Source organism: Corvus kubaryi, unplaced genomic scaffold (assembly GCF_017639235.1).
Source record: "Corvus kubaryi isolate FWS band 111438036 unplaced genomic scaffold, C.kubaryi_AGA036_p1.0 split3-37355, whole genome shotgun sequence".
Lineage (NCBI taxonomy): Eukaryota > Metazoa > Chordata > Aves > Passeriformes > Corvidae > Corvus > Corvus kubaryi.
Window position 1 is genome coordinate 242,518 of NW_024582089.1, and position 23,157 is coordinate 265,674.

Genomic DNA, 23,157 nt, shown 5'->3' on the forward strand with positions numbered 1-23,157 from the left:
TGGCAGAGGAGAGTTGGTGTTTTGTCTTGGATAGACAACACACACCAAATTCTGAAATACAGGGATGGAAGCCTTCCAAGTCAGTTTAGCACATTGAGTTCTTGCTCCTGGGAACAGCCTCAGGATCTCCACTCTGAGATAAGGCAATAATCCCCATGATTGCAGAGCTTAAAGCTTTCCATCTTAGGAGTTTTTCCAAAAGTTTTCTTGGAGAACTTTTACACCCAGGTTATTTGCAGAGGAGAGTCTGAGGCTAAGTAGAGCCTCTGTTGATGTCAGGGGGTGTTGGGTTCTCTGTGCTTGCAAGCAGCACCGTGTTGAAGTGTCTTTGTGGTGGGTGTGAAGTTTGGTGCTGCTGACCTGCAGCTCCTGCTCTCTCAGTCACACTGGCAGCACCACAGAAACCTGTGCAGCTGCCGAGGGCTCCTGGAAGAGGTGTGCGGGGGTTTTCCACTTCCTCCTCCTCTTCCTCCCACAAGTCCCTTAACAGCGTTTTCAGCCACAGTTCCATTGGTCACGTGTGGAGATGCTGCTCCTGATTGTTCTGATAAATCCTTGGAGTTCTCACTGCTCTGTGAAATAATGAACTACAACATAACAAGCACACGGCTATTGCCTGACCTGTGCAACTTCTATTTACCTCTGTGAGCTGCAGAAGGAAAAATTTACATATTGGAGGTGTGTTATAACAAGGAAAGGGGCTCATTTTTAATATTATTTTTCCCTCAACATGAATTTCCTGGTGCTGGAAATAATTCTAATTCATGTTCTCATTTTTTCTGTACAGTTTGCTTTATTCATGCTGTTGTATTTCATTGCATCCGAGTGAAACTGCTGGTTTGGAATGAGTTAGGATAAAGCTCTAATAACTTTATAACTAAACATTTGCACTTCTAGCATGGGACTCTCAGCCTTTCTTTCTCTCGTGTTCTGATGTTGAACATTCTTTCTTGCTGCTATGGTTCCATTAAGAAAACAGCCCTTTATCTCCTGCTCAGATTCCCAGTTCATTGCCCAGCCTTAGTAATCCCACTTGCACGCTCAGTAGATATGGGCAAGACAGATGGAAAAATCATCATTTTCCAGACCAGAGCATTAACTGGTAGATGGATCCCTGTGAGTTTTCCAGCCCTGTAACTTCTGTTTTCTGTTGAGGCAGGAGTGTTTTTCTTGTCTGCTGCGATTTGGGACTTTTTCATGAAGTTCTGTGTGCTGGAGAGGAGGGCAGGATGGTGCACAAACCTCCCCCATAGTTTCACACAGCCTTAAAAAGCTGTATTAGATCAGCTGTATTGCTAGTGATTGACTTGATTTCAGGGCCATCTCCAGTGTAAGTGTCTGTTTCCTGTTGTCGTTGGATCATTTTCTCAGGAAGTCTCTCAATTTGAATTCAGTTTGGGTTCCCTGTTAGCACAAGGAAGGGACTGACTGCAGCTGTCTCTGAGCCCTGAGCCACTGGTGGCTCTTGAATTGTCTAATGACTTGTTCAGTCAAACAGGGCCTTTTAAGGATTGCCCATGGAACACACTCAATAAGTTAGCACTGACAAGGGAACGTTCTGGATGCAGCACTAATCCCCTGTGTGCTAATTGGCTCCAGACTCAGCAGCCTGACAGGGCTCCCAGCAGAGCAGGCACAGGGATTGTCAGTGCCAGCATCTCTGGGGAGTGAAGCACATGTTGAGGTCGATGCCCCTTCTTAAACTTCCCAGATGATGATTAGAAAATGGATCCATGTCTGAATTACAAATATCACCTAAAATAACGTAGGAAAAAAGGAATAGAAACTGCAGCTGTTGTAAAGCACCAAAGTAGCTGTGGGGTTCGGCCATGGGGCTTTCTCTTCCTGTATTCCGTAAAATCCCAACTATTGCCTCTCCCAGCTATTTACTGTGCTATGTGCTGTGGTAATTAAACTGAAAATGCTTATCAGGCTGAACTTCAGTGGCCCCTCTCCTCAGGTCTGGGGTCTGCACATCATCACTGCACCTGAGCCCTGGCAGTGGGGCCACAACGATCTTTCTGTGGTGCCCGTTTTACATCCCTTGGCATGGTGGTGTCTGTTCCAGCATACTCTGATAAGCACAGCAATAAACAGGAGCTGTGTTCTGGCTGAACCTGCTGCTGCTGAATTATTTTCTTTTTAATCTAGATGGTTTGATTTTTTTTTTTTTTTTTAATTTCATCCCATTTTAAAATCCTTTTGTTAGGGTAAAATGCAGATTTATGGCTGTGTATTGGGAGAAAGGGTGGTTTCTATGGCTCTGTTGACTCCAGCATATTTTTTCATCCTTTTCTGTCAGGGGTGAAAAATAAATATATACAGAATGGAGTGTGATTACCCCTGAGCAGGGGTCCAGAGCTCACTTCTTGGAGCATTATTTGCCACGGAGCTGCAAAGGAAGGAAGTTAGAACTTCTTCCTTTCCCTCAGAGGTGTCAAACTGAAATACAATCTGCACTTGTGCTCCACTGAAACATGCAGCTAAAGAATTCATATATTCAGTGTCATTTGGAGACACGAACATGAGGTCAGGAGATGAGAATCCTGGATTGTGCTTGGTTATGGATTTTATTCACTGTGACTCAGAGCAAGGAATTTCATTTATTCCCTCATGCACACACCAAATGACAGTTTTTCCTCCCGTGTTGGAGTGATATGGTAAAACTGTAAATTGCAGAAGTTCTAAATGAAGATTTAAATGTGTAAAATACTATGTGGGCTGGAATGGTTTTGTTAATTCATTAATACTCCTGGGTTTTGTGGTCGTTAATCCCTTCCCTGACCTGCCCTTTGAATCATCCCGACGCTGACTGAAGATGTTTTAATGGCTCCCCTTCCGAGGAGTGCTCAGGACAATGTTCTGAACCGTTTCTCTCCCTCGCACGTAGATTTGATGTGACAGAGTCCGTGCTCTGCACTGTAATAATCCAGCTCCTCACGGGAACGCTGGGGCCCTGGCTCTGGAACTACACGGTAAAGCCTTAACCTGGCAGCAGCATGGGCTGAGCAGGGCAGCACCTTTGTCATGCACTGCTCTGTGAAAAGCAGCTTCTCCAGGGGATTGCACCGCTGCTTTCGTGTTTAACACAAGGAGGAAAAATATTTGAGCAAGTAGGAAAAATTTGATTAAACTGGAAACAAATTTTTTTGAAAGCATCACGTTTTGCTTGAAGCCAAAGCAAAGCCTGCCTGTTCAACAAAAGTTTGATTTTAAACTTTTTTTTTTATCACAGCTTTGGCTTCACCTAAAAGCCAAGCAGGGCTGTAGAAGCAGCTCTAAGTGTGGGTGTAGAATAATGTTGTTGGAACTACTTTTTGAAGAAGCTTCTTTTGTTGCTGCAATTTCAGTACCTTTCCACCAAAAAAACAGAATTTCTTGGCTCTTTCAGGGAACTGTGTTTTGTGTAATAACTTCAAAAGTCACCAGTTAGTGGTTAAAAATGTCTGGTTTAAGCTCTGCCGCTTGTAGCTTCATGAAGGAGTGACTTCCTTTCCTGCTTGTCTTTATTTTCAAAATGCTTTTCCTTATGTCTGTGCTAAATAAATCCTTCTCCTCTCTAGTTTGCTGGCCTTAAAAAGGACTTCTCTTCCTTATTTTGCCTCTTTTTGTTTTTTTTTTTTTTCCTAACACATATGTGGCTGAGGTCCCCTCCCATTAAAATGTTAGCATTAAAAGTGAATGAGTTAGATTCCTTGAAATATCTCATAGATTATGATTATTATTGATGAATTTTTAGCCTGGACTTTTTCCTGAAATATTTGAGGATATAAGAATAGCTTTTTGATCTCTTTCTTAGAGCTGCATCAGATGTTAAATAAAAGTGAGGTTATTTTTTTTGGTGGTTGGTTTACATACCCATTGTTAAACTCGTGTTGATGCTAATTATTTTCTAATAGTTCTTCTGTTTTTTCATGTAGTAGTTCAGCAAAATCTCTGCTTTCAGGAGGTTACTTAGGAAGATGAATTACCAGCTCTGCTTTAGATGCAGCACCATCAGCAGTCTGGTAAATCCCGATGTGTCTCCAGCTGACCCTGGGAGCTGGGTGGCTCTGAAGGGAGTCAGGTGGCATCAGTGACATAATTTTTAAAATACTTTGTTCATAATCTGTGAAAGGCTGGAAATAGAGTCAGGAAATGGTAATTTAGTAAGCAGTAATCCAAAGGAAGGAAGACCTTAAATCAAGATTCTAGCCTGTGATATCAACATCTCAACTGACCGAGGAGTCGCTTCGGGCGGAAAGAATTATCAAATCACGTAGTTCTGAAACACTCAGAGCTCTGAAATCATTCCCTGGGGGGTGGAAATAACTCAGATGGGTGATAAAAGGAAGTTGTTTGAACTGGACGAGGACAATTTGCCATGGGGCGGGAGGGAGGAAGGGCAGGTGCAGAGGACCTGGGGCTGCTGGAGATGTCCATCTGCAGTACCCCCTGGGACAGGAGGCCTTGGCCATCCTAGGAGATACTGGTGACACTGGTTTTACAGCCAGCTGGGGAGGGGGGGGTGAGGTGATGGGCCAGGCAGGGCATTTTCATAGAATCCCAGGATGCTTTGGTTTAGAGGAACCTTAAAGCTCATCCCATTACATGGCAGGGACATCTTCCACCATTCGAGGGTGCTCCAAGCACCAGGCTGGAGCAACCTGGGCCGGTGGAAGGTGTCCCTGCCCACGGCAGGGGGTGGAACAGGGTGAGCTTTCTAACTCAAACCAGGCTGGGGTTCTCTGGATCTTCTCTTATGTGGGAAGACTGTACAGGTTTGTAGACTGGCAAATAATCTGCGTTTCAGTTTGTCACAGCAGGGAAAGGAGGGTCAATAGAGGAAAGCACTCCAGTGTGTGCAGGAGAATCCATGGCAGTGTCACCACAGGAATTGCAGCTGCCCCTGGAAGCTCTGCAGGAGTTCTCCTGTCTTGTGAATTTAGGCAGATAGTGAGAGGTTGAAATGTGCATTTAAAAATTCACACTTTTTATCCTTCCCTGACTTTATTTGAATTAAATCCTCAGATATTCTGGTTTTCAGCCAGTGGTTCACCCCCAGTGCAGTGCTGACATTGCCTGGCCCTGTCCCTGCCTTCTACAGCACTGCTGGTTATTATTCTTCCCTAACATCATTTTGCTGCAGAATCAGTATTTCTCAGCATTATTTTCAGTGTTCTCCCCAGCCTTGCCATTGGATGTTGTGTCTGGGCATTTTAGTTTGTTAAATAATGAGTCTGGGCTCTTTGCTCTGTTGTCAGCATCAGCTCTTTGTTCTTGTTCTTCGCCTGGATGTTCCTGGTGATCTTAAACCTCAGTTCAGGGTCTTCTGTTTATTTTGTAGAAGATGAAAAAGGCCCTGGTTTATTTGAAGAAGAGATTTTTGGAACTTGATTCTTTGTGTCCACTGAAGTCGTACAATAACTTTCCGTCCATCTATTGTAGTGTGGGAATGTCTTGGGGAAAGGGTTTGTTTCATTTTCTTCACTTCATGGGGCTTAGTGATCCTCCACACAATGTGCACAATGTCAGTGTCTGGGCAGTGCTGACATGACTCAGTTGTCAGGAAACATCAGGCAGCAAAGCTGTCAGGTTGGGGGAAGTGTGGCTCCAGTGATGCCTGAAAATAACCCACTTAATAAAAATATCCCAGTTCAGAGGCTTTAAGAGCTGCTTGCAGAATTCATGCTGCTTGCTCTTCCCATTTGTTTTTTCTTAGGATTTCCACTGTAGTATTTAAATGAGTAAATAAATACAAACACAAGTTGAAAATAGAATCTTTGAACTGGCTGATTCCCTTCTTGCTTTGAAATGGTTTTCCTTTCTTACAGCTCTGTGTGTTGTACCTGCTTGTGTGTAATTAAATGTAATTATAGTAATTAAATGAGGCAGTCTGCAGGAACAAAGGCCTTTCCCTATTTTCTACTTTTTTCCCCCTTATTTTTCTACTATAATTTGATAAATGATCCATTACTCCAAAATTGTGTTTTCTCTAATCTTTACCATGGAAGAGTCACTTGAATATGCAATGGAACTTGATGTAGAATAAAGTACAGTAGTAATGATGTCATATTGAAGCAGGAGCATTATCACTCTGCTTTGCAAATAAATTCCCCATCCACTAAAGCAGGCTGGATGTATTTCCCCTCAAAAAGAAAGGCATTGGTCAGTCTCCATTCAAACTGAGCAAGTGCTTTCCTGCAGCCCTGCTTTTGCCTTCCCATTTTATTAGGTACTTCCCAGCTTTACCAGAGTTTAAAAACAGTGTGGTGGCCCAGGCACTTTATGGATTTTTTTGATTGCTAGCTCATTTTACCTGGCGCAGTGCATAAATCCAAGTTAATCGTTAAGGTGTAAGAATGTCTTCTGCATCACCTGACCTGTTAACGCTTTCCTGGCAGGGCAGATATTCCTTTGCTCATGTCTCTCTTGACAAAACCATTGTTGCTTTGGTTTATAATGGCATTCTTCCACCTATTTTTCATTCCAGGGGCTGTTTAGGACTTTTATGAAGGCTGGTAGCAATCCACTTGACTGTCATTCCCGTTTATTCCTCCCCACTCTGGAGCTGCCCAGTCCCACTGGCTCAGTGTTGGGTTCTGTGGCTTCCAGGGGCTGAGCAGACCTTCCCTGGCCTCTCCTCAGGCCTCACAGCATTGCTGAGGTCACGAAAAAAACCACCAGGGAAGCTGATGTGCTGGGAATTGGGACAGGAAGTTCTTTTTTGGTCGGATTGTTTTAGCCAAGCCACTCTCCTGAGCGCACTGATGGTCCTGACCAGGAGATGGTGCTGGCCAAGGAGAGAAAGTGGGGCTGAGAGGGTGTTTTTGGGGGAAGAAAGTGGTCGGATTTTAAGAAAGCTGGGATGACTGCTGCATGTAGCAGCACCATAGATGTGTCTGGTTCATGCTGTGGTTGCAGTTCCCTTGAATTCGAGTTAAACCCAGAGAGGAGCAGTGTGCTCCCTTCTCTAGCTTCTGCTTCCAGATGTTGTTCCCTTCTGTGGTCCAGCTTTGGTCTGTGGATTCCTGGATTCTTAGATTTCTGTCTAGAGGCCACTTGACATCTAGTAAAAAAATTCATTGAATAATTCCAACATCAGGCATGTGCTTTAGTGATATCAAGCCTATCATTTTGAGTCATCTGACAGTGGTTTTAATGGGCATGGGATGTTCCCAGGCCTTTTTCCTCCATGAGATTAAGAATTTATGCTTTCCTTAGGTGATAGTTTGGTGCTTAGTTTCTCCTCAGTAGGTCTTAATGCCTTTGTCTTCTGTTTTAAGGAGCCATTTGGTATTAAAAATACAGAATATTAAGGTGGAACTGAAGTTAAGACTCATATTTGTTCTGCAACAGGAGATTCATACTGTGAGTCAGGGAGGAGTTTTTAACAAATATCATTGGCTGCCTGATGCTGTTTCTGTTTGAGTTGGAAGGGCAGAGCCCTGGGCAGGGGAGTAAAGGTTGTGCCATGGCTGTGTAAAGATAAAACTGTCTCCCTAACCTCAGTCCAGGCACTGCTCCCCATGTATTTGTTGGGCTCTCAGCCTTGTGCAAAGGTTTCTCTGGCAGAGTAACTTGGGTTTCCATACATGACATTACTTTATTGTGCATAAGATTCCTGCTGCCAAAAGAAACCTGGTTTCCTGCCCAAGGGAAGCTGTAAATTGGACTCACCTCCATGAGTTATTAGTCACTGTTTCTGTGAACTTTCTCCGTTTCTTTCTGTTCTTTAGGTGATTGACAGAAGTAGTGAAATGGGCTAAAACATGTTCCTGTGCTCCTGGAATGGAGCTGCTCCAGCCCTTCCTTGGCTGGACACACTGAGAACACATTTCCATCCTGACTCCAAGGGCTGGGAGGAAGCAATTTGCATTAAATCAGTTGGTTTGTGCATCTCTGCTGAGCATTTTGATTTTTTTTCTAGCAAGGTACCTCAATTAACTGCATTTGTTTGTATCAGGACTGAAAACAGAGATCTTTCAGAACATTCTTCCCTCAGTGGAAGTTAGTTTTTCCCCCAGCCAGTTGTGATTGCCTTGCAGGATTGTTATTGAGCAAATTGAATAGAGGAGGAGCCCGAAGGTTATTTCCTGGGTGTCCCATCTGCAGGTTTGTGTAGTGAAAACAAAAATGACGAAGCAAAGAATTGTGGAATGGGTTGAGTTGGGATTAAAACTCATCTCAGTCCACCCCCTGCCAGGGGGGATGCCCTCCATGGGATTTAGGTGCAGCCTTGGAATTAACTCTTGTGCATATGGCTCTGCTGCTGAAACAAAGATATTTTTTGGCCAGACTGGAGATCCTCAAATGAGAGGATCCACTCCCAAACTGGAACAAAGACTATGGAGAAACACTGAGCTGATACTAAAATCAATTCCATGGTCCTGTAGCTCATTGAAGGCAGACAGAAGAAAGCCCACCCCATAATGCTCCTTCCCTGTGCAGGTGATATCAGCAGGGTTTTGTCACAGCACAGCACTGTGTGTGCAGGAAGTGATTTGGAGTCTTCCAGGTAGAAGTGTCTGATTGGAAATAACAATAAGCCAGAAATGTTTCAAACTGACTTGAAGGATTATTTTTGATGCAGCACTTCAGGGCAAGATACTATTATATGGCTATAATATATATGTTATATATAACATACATCTCTATGCACAGATAGAGAGATATAAAATGTGTATGTCTATTTATAATATATATAGTGTATTTATACCCCATATATCTATCACACCAGCAAGTCCATCCTCTTCATTTCACTTGTATTTTTATACACTCCTATTTCTGGCATTCATTGTACACTGTTTTTCCCTCTTTCTACCTCCAAGACTTTTACATGCTCTTTAAAACAAAGCCATAAATTCCCTGTTTTCTCCCATTCTTTCCTGCAGCTCACCCTGGCTTTGCTGGAACCAGAAGTGGTTTCTCTTCTTGCTGCCACTGCACCATTTCCATCAACCCTTTAGGGATTTGTCTCTTTTCACAGCTTGATGCTATTCAGAGAATATTCATATTAAAATAGGGTAGGGACTATAATAGGGATTTAAAATATCTTTTTAGAATTTTATCATCTGTACTAAGTTCTTTTTTTTTTGGTGGACAAGGTTAAAACTGAATATTTATTTCTGCAGCTGCCACTGGGCAGTGAAGAGTTCCAATGTTTCCTGTTGATAAAATGGATTTCTGTTATTGCAGTGAAGTAAAACAGAAGTATAGCACAACATCACTCTGAATTTGAACAATAAAGCTAAATACATTTTTGCCTTTTAAATTATTTGTGAGTTTTTCCTCTTCTCCTCAGCCTTTTGGGGTTGTGCATGACAGAGCTGCGCCGCTGAGCTTGCGAATAACTGACTTGAAACTGCTTTGAATAATTTTGCTTTTTTTTTGGCTTTTTGTACCTAATCAGAATTGATGTGACTGAAGTACAAATCTTCATAATAATCCTGCATTTACTGGCAGTGATTGGAGGACCACCTTTTTGGCAATCTCTGGTAATTTTGCTCATGTTCTTACTTTATGCTTTGTAATAATCCTGTGGTCACTGAAGGACTCTTGCACATCTGGGCACAGTTTCACTTCTGCAGGAAGGTTTCACTTTTCCTCATAAATGGAAACAGATTTTTGAGTCCAGATCACACAGAGTGAACTGTGGATTCTGGCTGTACCAAAGTCATTAAAACAAGGTTATTTTATACCTTTTGCATGCAGGTGGAAAGCTATCAAACATTGCAATCCTGGCCAACACCTGAATGAATTCCATGCAACAAACAGTGGAGGAATATTAAACTGGGATGAGGATTTGGGGGAGGCTCTTAGAGAGCAGTTGGGAACCATCAGTAAACAATTTGGCCTGAATGTGGCTGATAACTCTTGGTTTGTGCAAGGGGAAAACCCTCGATTGTCAGGTGATCCTGATTAAATGAGCTGCTGGCACAGCCTGGCTGCAGATGTTTTATATGTATCTGTGTGTATATCTATATATAATATAGGCTCACCAGGCCATGGCAGCTAACAGTTTGGTAATGATGATAATAATAATAATAATAATAATACAAGAGTGAGTATTACTGAAGCCACATTGAGCTATCAAAATGCCATTGTGCACAGAAAAGCATGTATGTGCATACATAAATTCAAAATATATAAATTTACTGGAAATAAAATCCAAAGCATTGATTTCCTGGAAGGTTTTCCTAGTTTTTCTTCCTGGCTATTGATCTTCTCTCTGTATTTGATAAATGCAGTTCTTAAGGAGAAAGAAATTTTGATTTCAATAACACCGAGAGATGGTCAAAAGTCCCTGAAAAGCTTCACCCCAAATGGATGAATTTTTAATCTGCTCTATGTAATGGGAGCAGTGAACCCACAGTATGTGGAGAGGATCCCAAATGAGCTAATTGTGGCCATCCTGATTTTGCTGCTTGTGCTTTCAGGCTTAAAAACCCAAAGACCTTAATTAATTATATAAACTGCAAAGTAAATACCATCTAAAGGGAATGAGGGTGGGTAGGACTGATTAGAAAATAAAAATGAGGCTGCACATCACTTTATTGGTGCTAAGTTTTCAAAAAATACCAGTGTGGCAAACATTCCCATGCAGCTATAATTTAATATTCGGTGTTACAAAGAGAATTTCTCAATTCATGTTCTCAGTTTCCTTTAAAAATAAATAGTAAAGGGGGAAAAATGCTGCCACAGCAACCTCTGGCACAATTCAGTGGTGTTTATGTGAGCTTAGAAATTGGTCTCTTGTTATTAAATAGCTTAAATAACTCCATAACAGCCTTTTCAATAATGCTTTTCAGCAGAATCTTGACATCTATTAGAAGTTCTGGGTTGCAGCAGCATTTGCCTAAGGCAGCTCCCAAAAATACTAAACTATTTTGGTTGGTTTAATGGAGCATTTCTCCAGAGAACAATCTTAATCAGGTCTCCCATGACAATCCTGTTTAATTCAATGAGTGAGATTTTTGTGTTCACTTAGAGATAAATGTTATTTACTGCTTGCAGAGCAAAATAAGTCACACAACCCCATCTCACCCAGCCCTCTCTAATCCTTTAATACTTGATGTGACTGCAAAATTGGTGGCTTGGTATTTTTTATTTGCTTCTGTCTAGGGGAAATACGGAGTAAATGTGGTTGTGTACTCAAACATTCCACTTTTCATGGGAAAAGCAAAACACTCTGAACAGGCAAAATGCAGAGTTGTGGATTTTGGCAATTGTTGCTTTCATTACCTTTCCTTTATTCCATGAAACTATGTGTGCCTGTCCTGGCTCCCTCCTTTCTGGCAGTGTAAATTCTCTTCAAAGCCTGTTAAATGCTGCTCCCCAGGCTCCTGGAGCTGGGTGATTCCTGTGGGATGCTGAGTATCCCAGCTGGAATCACTTGGGACATGCAAGTAAAGCAAGGAAGCTTAGGGTAACTCGTTTAATACATTGATTATTTGGAGTTGATTTTCCTGCTTGAAGGCAGAAAAGTGCTGCGATTGCTGAAGTTTTCTCCCACAGGGTCTGGAATATGAAAAGGCACAAACGCTTTGGGAACATGAAGCTGGAGTTTGGCCCTCTGGAAGTTGTTCCTTGGGCAGATGTGACTGCAGGATATCTGGACAGCTCCAGACTCCAGCTGGGATCCAGCCCTGTGAGAAGGACTCCAGGGGCTGAGTTGCCCAGCTGGGATTGTGGGGTTGGTGGCAGGAGCAGTTCCTGGAGGAAGCAGCTCCGTGTCTCCTTACATGCTCCTCCCTGCTGCTTCCACGAGCCCTTAGCTGGGCTCTGCTCTGGCCTATTTCCTCATAATTTTGCTTTTTAAATCCCAATTTGTGCTGCACAAAACTCTGATGGAATGTACTCTGGAATCCTGGCAGTAATTTTCTGGCAAAATATTCCAGACTTGCTTTAATGCCGGCTCTGGCCACCGCTGCCGACTCTGTCTGTTGCCTGCTGCCCTTGGTTCTTGCCCTGCCTGGGCTCTTCCCAAACAGAATCTGGAATCATGGAATGGTTTGGTTTGGAGTGGACCTTAAAGCTCATTCAGTTCCACCCCCTGCCATGGGCAGAGACACCTTCCACTAGCCCAGGTTGCTCCAAGCCCTGTCCAGCCTGTAATGCTACTTTCCCAGGATTTACCTGGATTCAGCAGCTCTCTGGGCACTGCAGCCTTCCCTCTGTAATCAATCTCAGAGGGTTTAACAGAGAACATGATTTGCCTGCAAAAGCTGTGACTGGTGATACTTCCCTGCATTGCTGACATGGTTTTGGGCAGTTCTGCCTGCATGTGGCTTCGGATGAAGCCCCTGGAATCACCAGGAAGGGCAGAATAATTGCAGGGACTGTAGTGATAAATGGAATACCAGACAAGGAAGCCTTGTGGCTGTCTTCCAGTGTCCTCTGGGTTAAAATTCAGGGGCTGCAATGCCACTTTGTAGGAACATTTCCCTCTCTCCCTCTAGTCAGAGGGAAAAAATAAAAATAATCTGCTATTTCCTTGATTTTGCTGCTTCCCACTTTTGGCCTTGCTGCTCCCATTTTGTACACGGAGAAATTCAGCAGGTGCTGACTTTTAATCCACTCCTCTGGCTTTCCTCTGCCAAACTTCTGTATGTGGCTGTTTCTCATTAGTATTTTCTGCAGACATGTTTTGCACTGATGCAGCTGCTTGTGTAGGCCAAAAGGAGGCCAAACTGGGTGTTAAAGCAGTGTGGCCTTCTCCTCTCCTTCCCTGAGCATCCTTCTCCAGTGTTCTAGTGGTAGTTGGGAGTTCACGGGGTGTTTTTCACAGCCAACTCCTCTTGTCTTGGGGAAATGTCAGCCTTAATGTCTTTGGACTCCTGTATGCAGTTTGCTACTGTTTCCTTTGGCTTGTAAAAGCCAGTTCACCCCGTTCTTTAAATACCAAGGTATCAGTTCTGGGGCAGAGGCCAGCACAGGTACATGAGTCCTGAGCCTCCTGACATTAATGAATGATTGCAGGTACTGCTCCAGGCTGGCAATTCAAGCCTTCTCTTTACTTATCTTTATTCTTTCTCTACAGTCTTGCAGAAAAGGCCTTTTTTTTTTTTTTTTTTTTTTGCCTTAGCAAGGGTGAAATATATTTGAGTGTCATGAAACTGGGCAGGGTTTGGGGAGTGGGCTGAACAAGGCATGGAGGATTAAAGCTCCTCTGCCTCTTATTCATGCCCTGGAAAGATCAAGAGATTCACTTGTTGAGTGGAATGGAAAACTTAGGATCTTCAAGAATGATCTTCAGGCTCTGGGAGCATTTGGACAACACTCTCAGGCACAGGGTTGGATTGTTGGGGTGTCTGTGTAGGAACAGGGGTTGGACTGGATGCTCCTGATGGGTCCCTTCCAACTCATAGTATCCCATGATTTATCTTCTGAATGCTACTCTGAGAGTGTAATTAAAGAAAAATAGAAGCAGCTTGACCTTCTTTGAAGTTCTGTTCCTGGCTGGACTCACTGGGGAGCTGAGCGTTTATTCAGTTGAGTGCCACGACTTCAGCTCCCAAATGAAGAGCTTTTAGCAGTTGAATAGGTACAGTTGGGAAGTTTTGGGTAGTTATCTCTAAACCCTTGCATCCATAACATATTTCCTGTGGTTTAGTTTGGACTATTTTCTTCTTCATTTCTAGTTTTTCCTGTTCTGCTTGAAACATGACCGTTAAAAGACAAAGGAAACTTTCGAAACTGCCTGTGCTCGTTCTCCCCCTCTTTAGCAACCTCATCCTTCCTGGGTCACTGACTCGGATCTGGCTTGTCTGATCTCTTTGCTTGCCTTGCCCAGAAGATCAGATCCAGTCCCTGAAGGGGTTTATCTGACCATCCCAAGTGGCTCTTGCTCTGCCCAGTTTGATCTTGACTGCAGCTTCAGGAAAGGTGATGATTCTCTTCCCTGGGATGATTTAGGGCAAGTTCTTGGTTTCTGTCCATTTCTCTGCTTTTGGTGTCTCTTCTCTGGTAACTGAACATAAATCTGGCTTTCTGGGAAGCTTCATGGAAGGATTTTTGGAAAATACATTTTTCTCTGTAGGAATGTCAATCTCTGTATAGCAGAGAAAGAAGAGCAAACGTTGTGTTGGAAAGTGGAGTGTTTGAGTGCACCTGAAATATTAACCCAAATTTGAGTTTGTGCATATTTTAACTTCCTGTCTCTCTTCCATTAAGATTCCAATACTGAATATTCAGGTGAAAATATTCCCAGCTCTCTGTACTGTGGCAGGAACCATATTCTCCTGTACAAACTACTTTGGTGTGATCTTCACGGGTGGAGTTGGCAAAAATGGATCCACTATAGCAGTGAGTACCTTGGGCTGCCAGTTCCTCCTCAGCACGGAGGCTCTTCAGCCACAGTTTGTATTTAACATAAACCCTCCTCCTTGGGAAATATTTTCCCTTCAACTCCTTGCTGGCATGGGAAAAACAAGTTAATATTGTGTGTGTAAGAATAGTAGATTTAGGAGTCAGAGTTTTAAAATTTTTGAATAAAAGTACTCATTGTACTTTGGTATTTGTTTTTGAATTAATGAGACCCAGGTTATACAAATACACTCCTCTCTGAAGAGTTCATAGAAAAATCCTGTGCAAAAATCCATTCAGAAGGAAAATTTTCAAGAAGATTCTGGGTTTGATCCTTATAAAAGATCTATTATTCATATTACCAGTGTAAAAGAACAAGTGGAGGTGTCTGCACAAGCACCTTCTGTTGCAAATCTGATTTTTTTCCCCAGCACCAGAAATTTTCCACCACATTCTCAGCTGCTGCTTGCTCAAGTTTCACCACTTTTTGTTCCTTTTACCAGCATTCAGAAAGAAGTTTCTAATGTGACTTTATTTTTACCCCCTCATTGCACTCCACGTGCAGGGCTCTTTGAGGTTTCTTTGCAATGTGCACATTTTATTAACCTCGTGCTTTCATCTCGTCGTAGGGAACGAGTGTCCTCTCACCTTTTCTCCATATTGGCTCAGTGATCGCCTTGGCTGCAATGATCTACAAGAAATCTGCTGTGCAGCTCTTTGAGAGGCACCCCTGCCTCTACATTCTGACTTTTGGCTTTGTGTCTGCTAAGATCACAAATAAACTGGTGGTGAGTGTGCCAGAGCCTTCCTGAGTCTTGTTGCAGGAGAACTTTTTGTAGATGATGGAGCTCTCTGTGTGTTCCACTGAGTAACTTGCACTTGTTTGTGTGCTGAAGAGATACTCGTGCTTTGCTTTAAGTAGCCTGGAGGTGCAGCAGAGCCTTTTTCTGTTTGAAAGGGCAGTGGAAACCTGGAGTTGATGCTGTGCTTGCACAGGCAGCACCAGGACAGCTCAGAGCTGTTTCTCCGCCTTCCCCAGCTGTTAATTCACACTTTCGCAGTGTATTTGTGCACATGTGTGAAGAGCTGGGCTGGAACAGAGGTGGCTGGAATCCCCTTCAGATGCAAAGAGGAGGAGGGTTTGTCAGAAGGAGAGGAGGTGATGGAGCTGCTGAGGTTTGGAGCACTTGCTGAGGGTTTAACTTAAAGAATTGGAGGGAAATAGGGGTTAAAATCATTAACAGGTTTGTACAAGGGCGGAGGTGTCAATGAATGAGGGTTAAACAGCTCCTGCCTGAAATACCATCCCAGTTCTGCAGGGCTCTGTTGGGCTGCTGTGAGCTGGGTCAGTGCTGGACTTATCTCACAATGGAAGAGTTCAAATTCACAGCGGAGGAAGAGTTTAAGCTCACAGTGGAAGAAAAGTTTCTTTCTTACCAGACGTGCTTTGGTGCTCAGTCCCATCCCAGCCGTGCTGGGCAGTGAGGATGGAGTGTGGGGTGGGTTCTGTGCCTGTAGGGAGGTGGGAAGGTCACACTTGAACACCAAAAATGTTCATGGAATTGTAACCAGACAGAGGTGGTGATCCTTGTGGAATGGGAGAAAAAGAGGTGGAGAGAGAGGAACACCAAGTGTCCCTGACTTTTGAAGCTCCAGCAGCTGTGAGATTTTGTTTCCAGGCTCAGCTTTAAAATTTACCAGTCTGCTTCAATTTCACTGTTTGGTTTGTGGCAGGAGGAGCAGGTGGGCTGGAAAACATGTTAGTTTTTTTTCCTGTGCTACATTCTCTGCAAACCCTGCATCTCTGTAGCTGTGGAGCTCTGTGGTTCAAACAATATTGCTGCTGCCACTTGAGTATTTGATATTTTGCAGTAAAGTGGCTTTGTGTATTCTGAAAATCACTCTGCCTTGGCTGGCACATGTTTATTTCTTAAACTTCTCTTTTTTTTACTGCAGGTTGCCCATATGACCAAGAGTGAGATGTATCTGTATGACACAGCATTCATAGGCCCAGCACTGCTGTTCCTTGACCAGTATTTTAACAGCTTTATTGATGAATATATTGTCCTCTGGATTGCCCTGGTGAGTCCAGGCTCATTTTATTAATTAGCTCTGCCACTAATTCATTGTGTTGGCTGTGCCCAGCTGAGTCCCCTGGAGGGGATGGGACTGAGAAGGAACATCACAGGGTGGATTTGAAGCTGGTGCAGAGCTGAGCAGGGTCACAGTGTCCCTGGCTTGGGGTTGGGACAGTCCTGGGCACCGTCTGGGTGAGGGGATCGAGGCCCTCCCAGTCAGTTTGCAGAGGACACCAGGCTGGGTGGGATGTGCATCTGCTGGAGGGGTCTGGACAGGCTGGATCCGTAGCCAAGGCCAGCAGTGGGAGGGTCAACCAGGCCGAGTGCCAGGTCCTGCCCTTGGGTCACAGCAGCCCCATGGAATGCTCCAGGCTTGGGGAAGAGCGGCTGGGAAGCTGGGAAGGGATCTGGGAGTGCTGGTGACAGTGGCTGGACATGTGCCCAGGTGGGCAAGAGGCCAATGGCCCCTGGGCTGTCAGAGCCATGGTGTGTCCAGAGGCCCAGTGTGGTGCCCTGTGCTGGCACTGCTGGGGCACCTCCAGTCCTGGGATCAGTTCTGGGCCCCTCCTGACAAGAGACATTGAGGGGCTGGAGCATGTCCAGGGCAGGGAACAGGGCTGGGGAAGGGTCTGGAGCCCCAGGAGCAGCTGAGGGAGCTGGGAAAGGGGCTCAGCCTGGAGCAAAGGAGGCTCAGGGGGGACCTTGTGGCTCTGCACAAGTCCCTGACAGGAGGGGGCAGCCGGGGGGGTCGGGCTCTGCTGCCAGGGAACAGGGACAGGAGGAGAGGGAACGGCCTCAGGGTGGATATTTGAAAAAAAATTTGCTGAAGGAGTTAATCAGGCATGGGAATAAGTTGCCCTGGGCAGTGATGGAGTCACCATCCCTGGAAGTATTCAAGAGGTGTCTGGATGTGGCACCCGGGAACATGGGTTAAGGGTGATTATGGTGGCTCTGGGGTGATGGTGGGACTTGATGATCTTGAAGGTCTCTTCCAACCTCGATGACTCTGTGATAATTTAAAATTTTAAAGCACTGTAGCACATATTCAAAGCTTAGATTAGAATATTTTGCAGATGAGTGTTGCTGCCTCGTTAGCAGGGGTCTGTGATGGGCAGTGCAGGGGTGCTCTGGCTGTGCCTTAAGCTCTGGAATGTCCATCCTGACTCCAGCACCCATTGGGAAAAAGATCTTAAATTCAGCTCATCTGGGCTGATCAAATGCTCGAGTTTAATGTACAAAACCAGTGTTAACCTTTTAGTAAAATTTTGTTGATGTGATGTGATGTGAGAAGACGTTGTGTGTGTGGCTATCACCGTTCAGAGTTAATGGGGCATTTCACGGTATCTGTGTGGCTGCTGTAACTCTTCTCCACTCTCTCATTGTAGAATTAAGAGTCTGTCTTATCTTGGGCTGGAAAGAAGCCCAGCATTCCCAGAAACCCTTTAGGGGGGGATGCCCCATCCCTGGCAGTGTTCAAGGCCGGGTTGGACAGGGCTTGGAGCAATCTGGGCTAGTGGAAGGTGTCTCTGCCCATGGCAGGGGTGGAGCTGGATGGGTTCTAAAGTCTCTTCCATCCCAAGCCACGGTTATTCCTGGGGTTGGAGATTTAGCTCAGTGGACCACAGTGCTGTGGAGTGTGGGCTCTTACACCCGTGTGTGGCCCTTGAGGAACATGGGGGTGTAACTGTGGATGATTTTCCCCTGTGCAGATCCTGTCCCTGTTCGACCTGCTCCGATACTGTGTCAGTGTGTGCAACCAGATCGCTGCCCACCTGCACATCCACGTGTTCCGCATCAAGGGCTGCCCCTCGCACTCAAACCACCACTAGGGACGGCCGCTGCCGCAGGGGAAGGGAGGAGGAGTTGGGTTTCCACGGAATGGATGAAGACTTGTAGGAGACTAAGGCAAAAAGCAGATAAGAACAAAGTAATTTATAATAATCAACGTTGTATAACTTTTCTTCTTTGTTATCAGTAACACTCCTAACTAGTCTCCTGCCTGAGAGAGTGAATTTCAAGTACACCCTAGTCAACTCTCCACGTAGTCAACTCTGTTGGTTCCAAGCCCGGGAAAGCATGCAGGGAGTAATGCTCTGTCTTTGTAATTACCTTGATTACAAATTAATCTCTATATGGTGAATGGATCCCCACCAACTGAAGTTTCTAATGTAGTATAATTACAGCTGCAATCTGATTTGCTTTTAATTTTAATATTTCATCATCTCTTAGTGATATACTTGTTTAGTGTCCACTTGGAATTTATTTACTAAAGACCTGAGCTGGTAAAACCCAGAGATATCTCACTAAGTTGTGTGGCTGCAGCAGCTGCCAGGTGGGAGCCAGGCTGGGGTGGATTTTGCTCGTGCATTGCTGACAAAGCGGTTTCGTGCTGAACAGGGTCCTGCGAGCCAAGGGGTGCCCGGCATGCAAAATAGTGTGGTATCTTTGTCAATTAATTTTATTTTTTTAAATAAACATTATCTAAAAAGACAACTTATTTCTCAATTTTCTTCAGTGGAAAAGACTATAAGAAAAAAAATTTACTGTTTACTTTTTTATGTATAAAACTTAAGCAAAATTTCCTTTCTGCTCTTAATAAATAAGAATTCTGAGAGCAACAGTTGTCTTGAGATGTGTGTGTTGCTCTGTCCTGCTTAGGCTTGTGAAGGACAAACCTGCCTGCACATTAGAGAGTGCTTTTATGTGGATCATGTTGTCATTCCAGGATCTCAGAGAACTTTGCCTGCTATATAGTGCAGTAAGTTTGGGTTTCTTTCTTCTGTTGTTGTTTTAATACTATTTTAATTGTGGTGAACTGCACAAGGGACACCAAGTTAGATTAATGGAGGGTTTAATTGCATGTTAATGAAATTCACCTGGTGCCATGGGCCCTGGCACTGAGGGAAACTTCAGCCCCCGAGCAAAGGGGCTGATGTGCAGAGCAGGGAGTGTCTCTGAGCAGGATCTGCCTTGGCTGTGGGGGAGCTGCTGGGGGCAGAGCTGGAATGCTGGGATCCCATGTCTGAAATCCTAGCCCTCTGACCATGGAGCATCTCTCTGAAGATGGGAAGGAAACTTCTCCTCTGTGCTGGGAGCCCAGGCCAAGGCAGTGCCTGTGGACAACAACATGGCTCTGAAGGAGTCAAACACAGCTCATGTTCAGAAAAAAAGCCAAACCAAAAAACCCCACACCTCAGTAACAAAGTCAAAACCTCCCTCAGCTCCTGGAAGCGCTGATGCGGATTTCCTGTTATACTCCAGTGATTAGAAAATGTGCTCAGGAAGTGGAGAGAAAACTCAGTTCCTGCAGTGCCTGAAGAGGTTTGAAACCCTTGTTCCCCCTCCCTGGGCAGTGCTCAGTGTCCCACTGCTGTGGACTGAGAGATTGGGCTTCCTTGTGTCCTGGCAGGGACAGGACTGGAGAGGACATGGAGGAAGGTGGCTCTGGTTTAGTGGTTGAAGTGTTTGTGGGGGCAGAGCAGGCTGGCCCTGCTGGGCTGTGCTGGGAAGTGGAGCAGAGGTGCCAGGTCCTTCAGCTCAGCCTTGGCACAGGGATGTGCCCAGTGTTGTGCCTTCTGTGCTTGGAAGACTCTTGCTTCCTTCCTGCAGGGTGGCACCGTGTCAGCAAGTGAGATGGAGGTCCTGTGTCAGCCTGGGGGCACGGGGGGAGTTGGGAACATGCTCAGGATGAGGAGGAGACTCTTGCAGGGCTTCCCCACTCCACCCTTGCACTGCCACTTGGAATCTTGTGAGCAGCAGCTTTATGGCAAGCGCAGCTGAGGGTTCTCTGGGCATCTGGCCCTGTGTTGAGGGTCTCCTCAGGGTCCCTGCTGGGCTGGAGGCAGAGAGGGCATTTGGTTCCTGCATCCTGACACTCCTGGGGCAGCTCCCTGACACTCCTGGGGCAGCTCCCTGACACTCCTGGGGCAGCTCCCAAGTGTCCTGGAGCTCTGCTCCAAGTGCCTTGGTGCCGGGAGCATCTCTGTGTGTGAGGTGACAGCTCTAGAATGACATTGTTAGATATAAGTGGCATTCAGGGAACTCATTAATTGAGTTTTAACTGCAGTGAGCTCAGGGAAGGGTTGATTTGGACAATGCAGCCTCTGCTACTGCTCTTCAAGGGGAGCAGGTAAAAGTCTGCAAGGGAAGAGCCTGGAAGGGTTTGAAAGTGCCCTTTACAAACCATGTGTTTCCTTTCATCAGCACTGAGTGGGTGCAGAGCTGTTGCTGGTAAGTCCCTCCCTGGAGTGTGAGTGGTTTCCTCGAATCAGAATCAGTCTGGTGCTTCATCCAGTCCAACCTTTGACCAAACACCTCTGTGCCCACTTACCCATGTAAACAACGAGATTCCTGCTCTCAGTCCTCAGGGCTTCAAGATTAGGCTGCTCCAAATAATTTGATACGTGAGACTGGAGAAGAACCAAAGCCTTTAAAAAGCTGTGTAGGACCAGACTTCCATGTGCAAAACTGAAGCCTGCTGCTGTTCAGGAAATGCAATAGGACACCTTTTCCCGAGCTTTTCACTCCCTGGAAGTCTGGATGACCCCAGCCAAGAAACAACTCCATTTCTCTGCTGATGCAGTTTCAGTGTTATCAGGGAACAGTCCCTGCTGGCAATCCAAGCCCTCTAAAGTGCTGCTGTGGCTCTGGGTATGGTGAGAGATAATGGAATAAATGACCTTTCCACCTGCCTTGTTTGTGGCCATGGGTCACATCAGACGTGCTTGTGGGGCCAAGAAGGGGAGCAGGGGATTTGTGGGCTCAGCCCGATCTCGTGATGTGCTCTTTCACTTTTGGTTGTGTCCAGAAGACGCTCAGGAGGAACTTCTGCAGCAGCAGCACCTGGGACTGAGAACATGCCCTGCTAGAAAAATACAGTTCTGCTCTGCAGGTTTTCTTCTCCATTTGTAAAGAGAAGCTGGAAGTTTCCCCTGGGTGTTGTGTTGGCTCTTTAAGCGCTGCTGAAGGAGTTTCCTTGCTCTGATAAGGGGTTTAACACAGGAAAGGGGCAGGTCAGGACACCTCAGGGCCTCTTTCTGTGTCATCCAAGTGTCAGCTTTGTTTCAAAGCAGTTATTTTCCTCCTCTTCCCATCCTACCCAGCTCGTCCCAGGTACCTCCAGTGCTGCTGTAGCCCAGCTGTGGGTGTGGAATGGAGCTGCAGAGGAGTTGAATCATTTCCAGGGTGTGAGGACTGCAGCAGTTCCGAGGTTACGGCCTGGTGGGCCGGGAGTGGGGTGGGAGCAGGGGCTGTTCCTGCCCTGGAGCCGTTCACCTCCAGCAGGGTGAACCCTCCCAGGACTGCTTGCTGGCACTGAGGCTGCTGGCAGAGGGTGACACATGCCAGAGCATGAAACTTATCTTCCCCAGGGCAGCTGTGTAGCAGGGATTGAGTCCCAAATCAGCAGCGGGGCTGAGCTGCCTGCTGTTGTCTGGGTGGTGTGAGCTGGCCAGTGCTCTGCTGGGAACTATGTTAACAATTTAGCAGAATAAATGAGCTCTTTCCAGTTCAGGAAAACATTTCTTGGCACTGTTTTATTTACTGTTGTAGGCTTGGATCAAGAGTTGGGCAAATCTCGAGCAGGAAGAAAGATTTAAAAAAAAGCTGTGGGTTGTGCTGATGTGCTGCAGTGTGACCCAGCCCCGGTGTCCCTGCTCCCAGCAGCCCCAGCTGAGCCTTCCCAGTGTGTCCCCAGCAAACAGCCTGTCCACCCTTTGGGCATTAAAGGGAAGGTGTTAAAGCCAGAACTTAACAAATGCCTATAAAAACCAGGAGGGTGTCTTTCACACAAGGAGACAGTGATAGGACAGGGAGGAATGAATTTAAACTAAAACAGGAGATTTTTAGATGGGATATTGGGAAGAAACTCTTCCCTGTGAGGGTGGGGAGGCCCTGGCGCAGGGTGCCCAGGGAAGCTGGGGCTGCCCCTGGATCCCTGGCAGTGCCCAAGGCCAGGTTGGACTGGGCTTGGAGCACCCTGGGACAGTGGAATGTGCCCCTGCCCATGGCAGGGGGTGGGACTGGGTGATCATTAACATCCTTCCAACCCAAACCATTCTGGGATTTGATGATTCTAAGGCAGCTCCAGCCCTTCTGCTGCTGGAGTTTACCCTAGCCTGGCAGTTGGAGCACTGACTGCATTTGAAAATTTATATATTTTTAAATTTAAGGATGCATTTTTGTGTATCTGTTTTCAGCAGCTGAGGAATAACTTTCTGTCAGTTTTTTCTCCAGCAGGAATTAAGCAATCACACAGTTCAGTCCCTTGGGTGATTTATAATTGTTTCCAAAATGACAACCACTTCCCAATTTCTCAATGAGATGGTGTTTGGCTTCACAACCGAAAGGTTTGGAATCTCCTCACGATGTAATGACCAAGCAGGAGAAGGGTGAGGCAAGAGATCATTTCCAAAGGGATTATTCCTGATAGGTGCCCTTGATTTTCCACACCATTTTCTGCTGTTGATTGAACTTTGAAAAATAAATATAATAATAAAAAAAAAAACCAAAACAAGAAAATACCACTAATCTTTAATTTCCTGTAGTTAACTCTGTACCACTCTCTCTACCCATGAGGGGGAACTTGTGGAGCCAGAGAAGACACCCCCAGTGCCAAAAATGCCCTTTTTTCCTAACAAATAATTCCTGTTCCCCCTCCAAACACATGTGGGGGCTGAACAACAAATCAACAATTTTCCTTCAGCAGGGCTGGAGACTTTCACTGCTGTTTGTGCCCTGTGCCCAGCCATGCTTCTGTCACATTTGTGCCTGACTGCATGAAGGGTTTGAAAAT

The 23,157-nt window shown here is 45.4% G+C and overlaps 1 protein-coding gene across 3 annotated transcripts in view; it reads left to right on the forward strand.

The window, feature by feature from the left end:
- Positions 1-18,984, forward strand: part of CEPT1 (choline/ethanolamine phosphotransferase 1) — a 30,278-nt gene extending 11,294 nt beyond the window's left edge. For 2 of the 3 annotated variants that reach the window (XM_042016034.1, XM_042016036.1), the window contains exons 5-9: positions 9,392-9,476; positions 14,155-14,286; positions 14,916-15,074; positions 16,243-16,368; positions 18,074-18,984. In XM_042016034.1, coding sequence (XP_041871968.1) covers positions 9,392-9,476; positions 14,155-14,286; positions 14,916-15,074; positions 16,243-16,368; positions 18,074-18,193 — 622 coding nt within the window. In that variant the 3' untranslated portion in view covers positions 18,194-18,984. Of the gene's footprint in view, positions 1-2,890; positions 2,976-9,391; positions 9,477-14,154; positions 14,287-14,915; positions 15,075-16,242; positions 16,369-18,073 lie in introns of all 3 variants that reach the window. The other variant, XM_042016035.1, reaches the window with a different exon arrangement.
- The last annotated feature ends 4,173 nt before the right edge of the window (positions 18,985-23,157 follow it).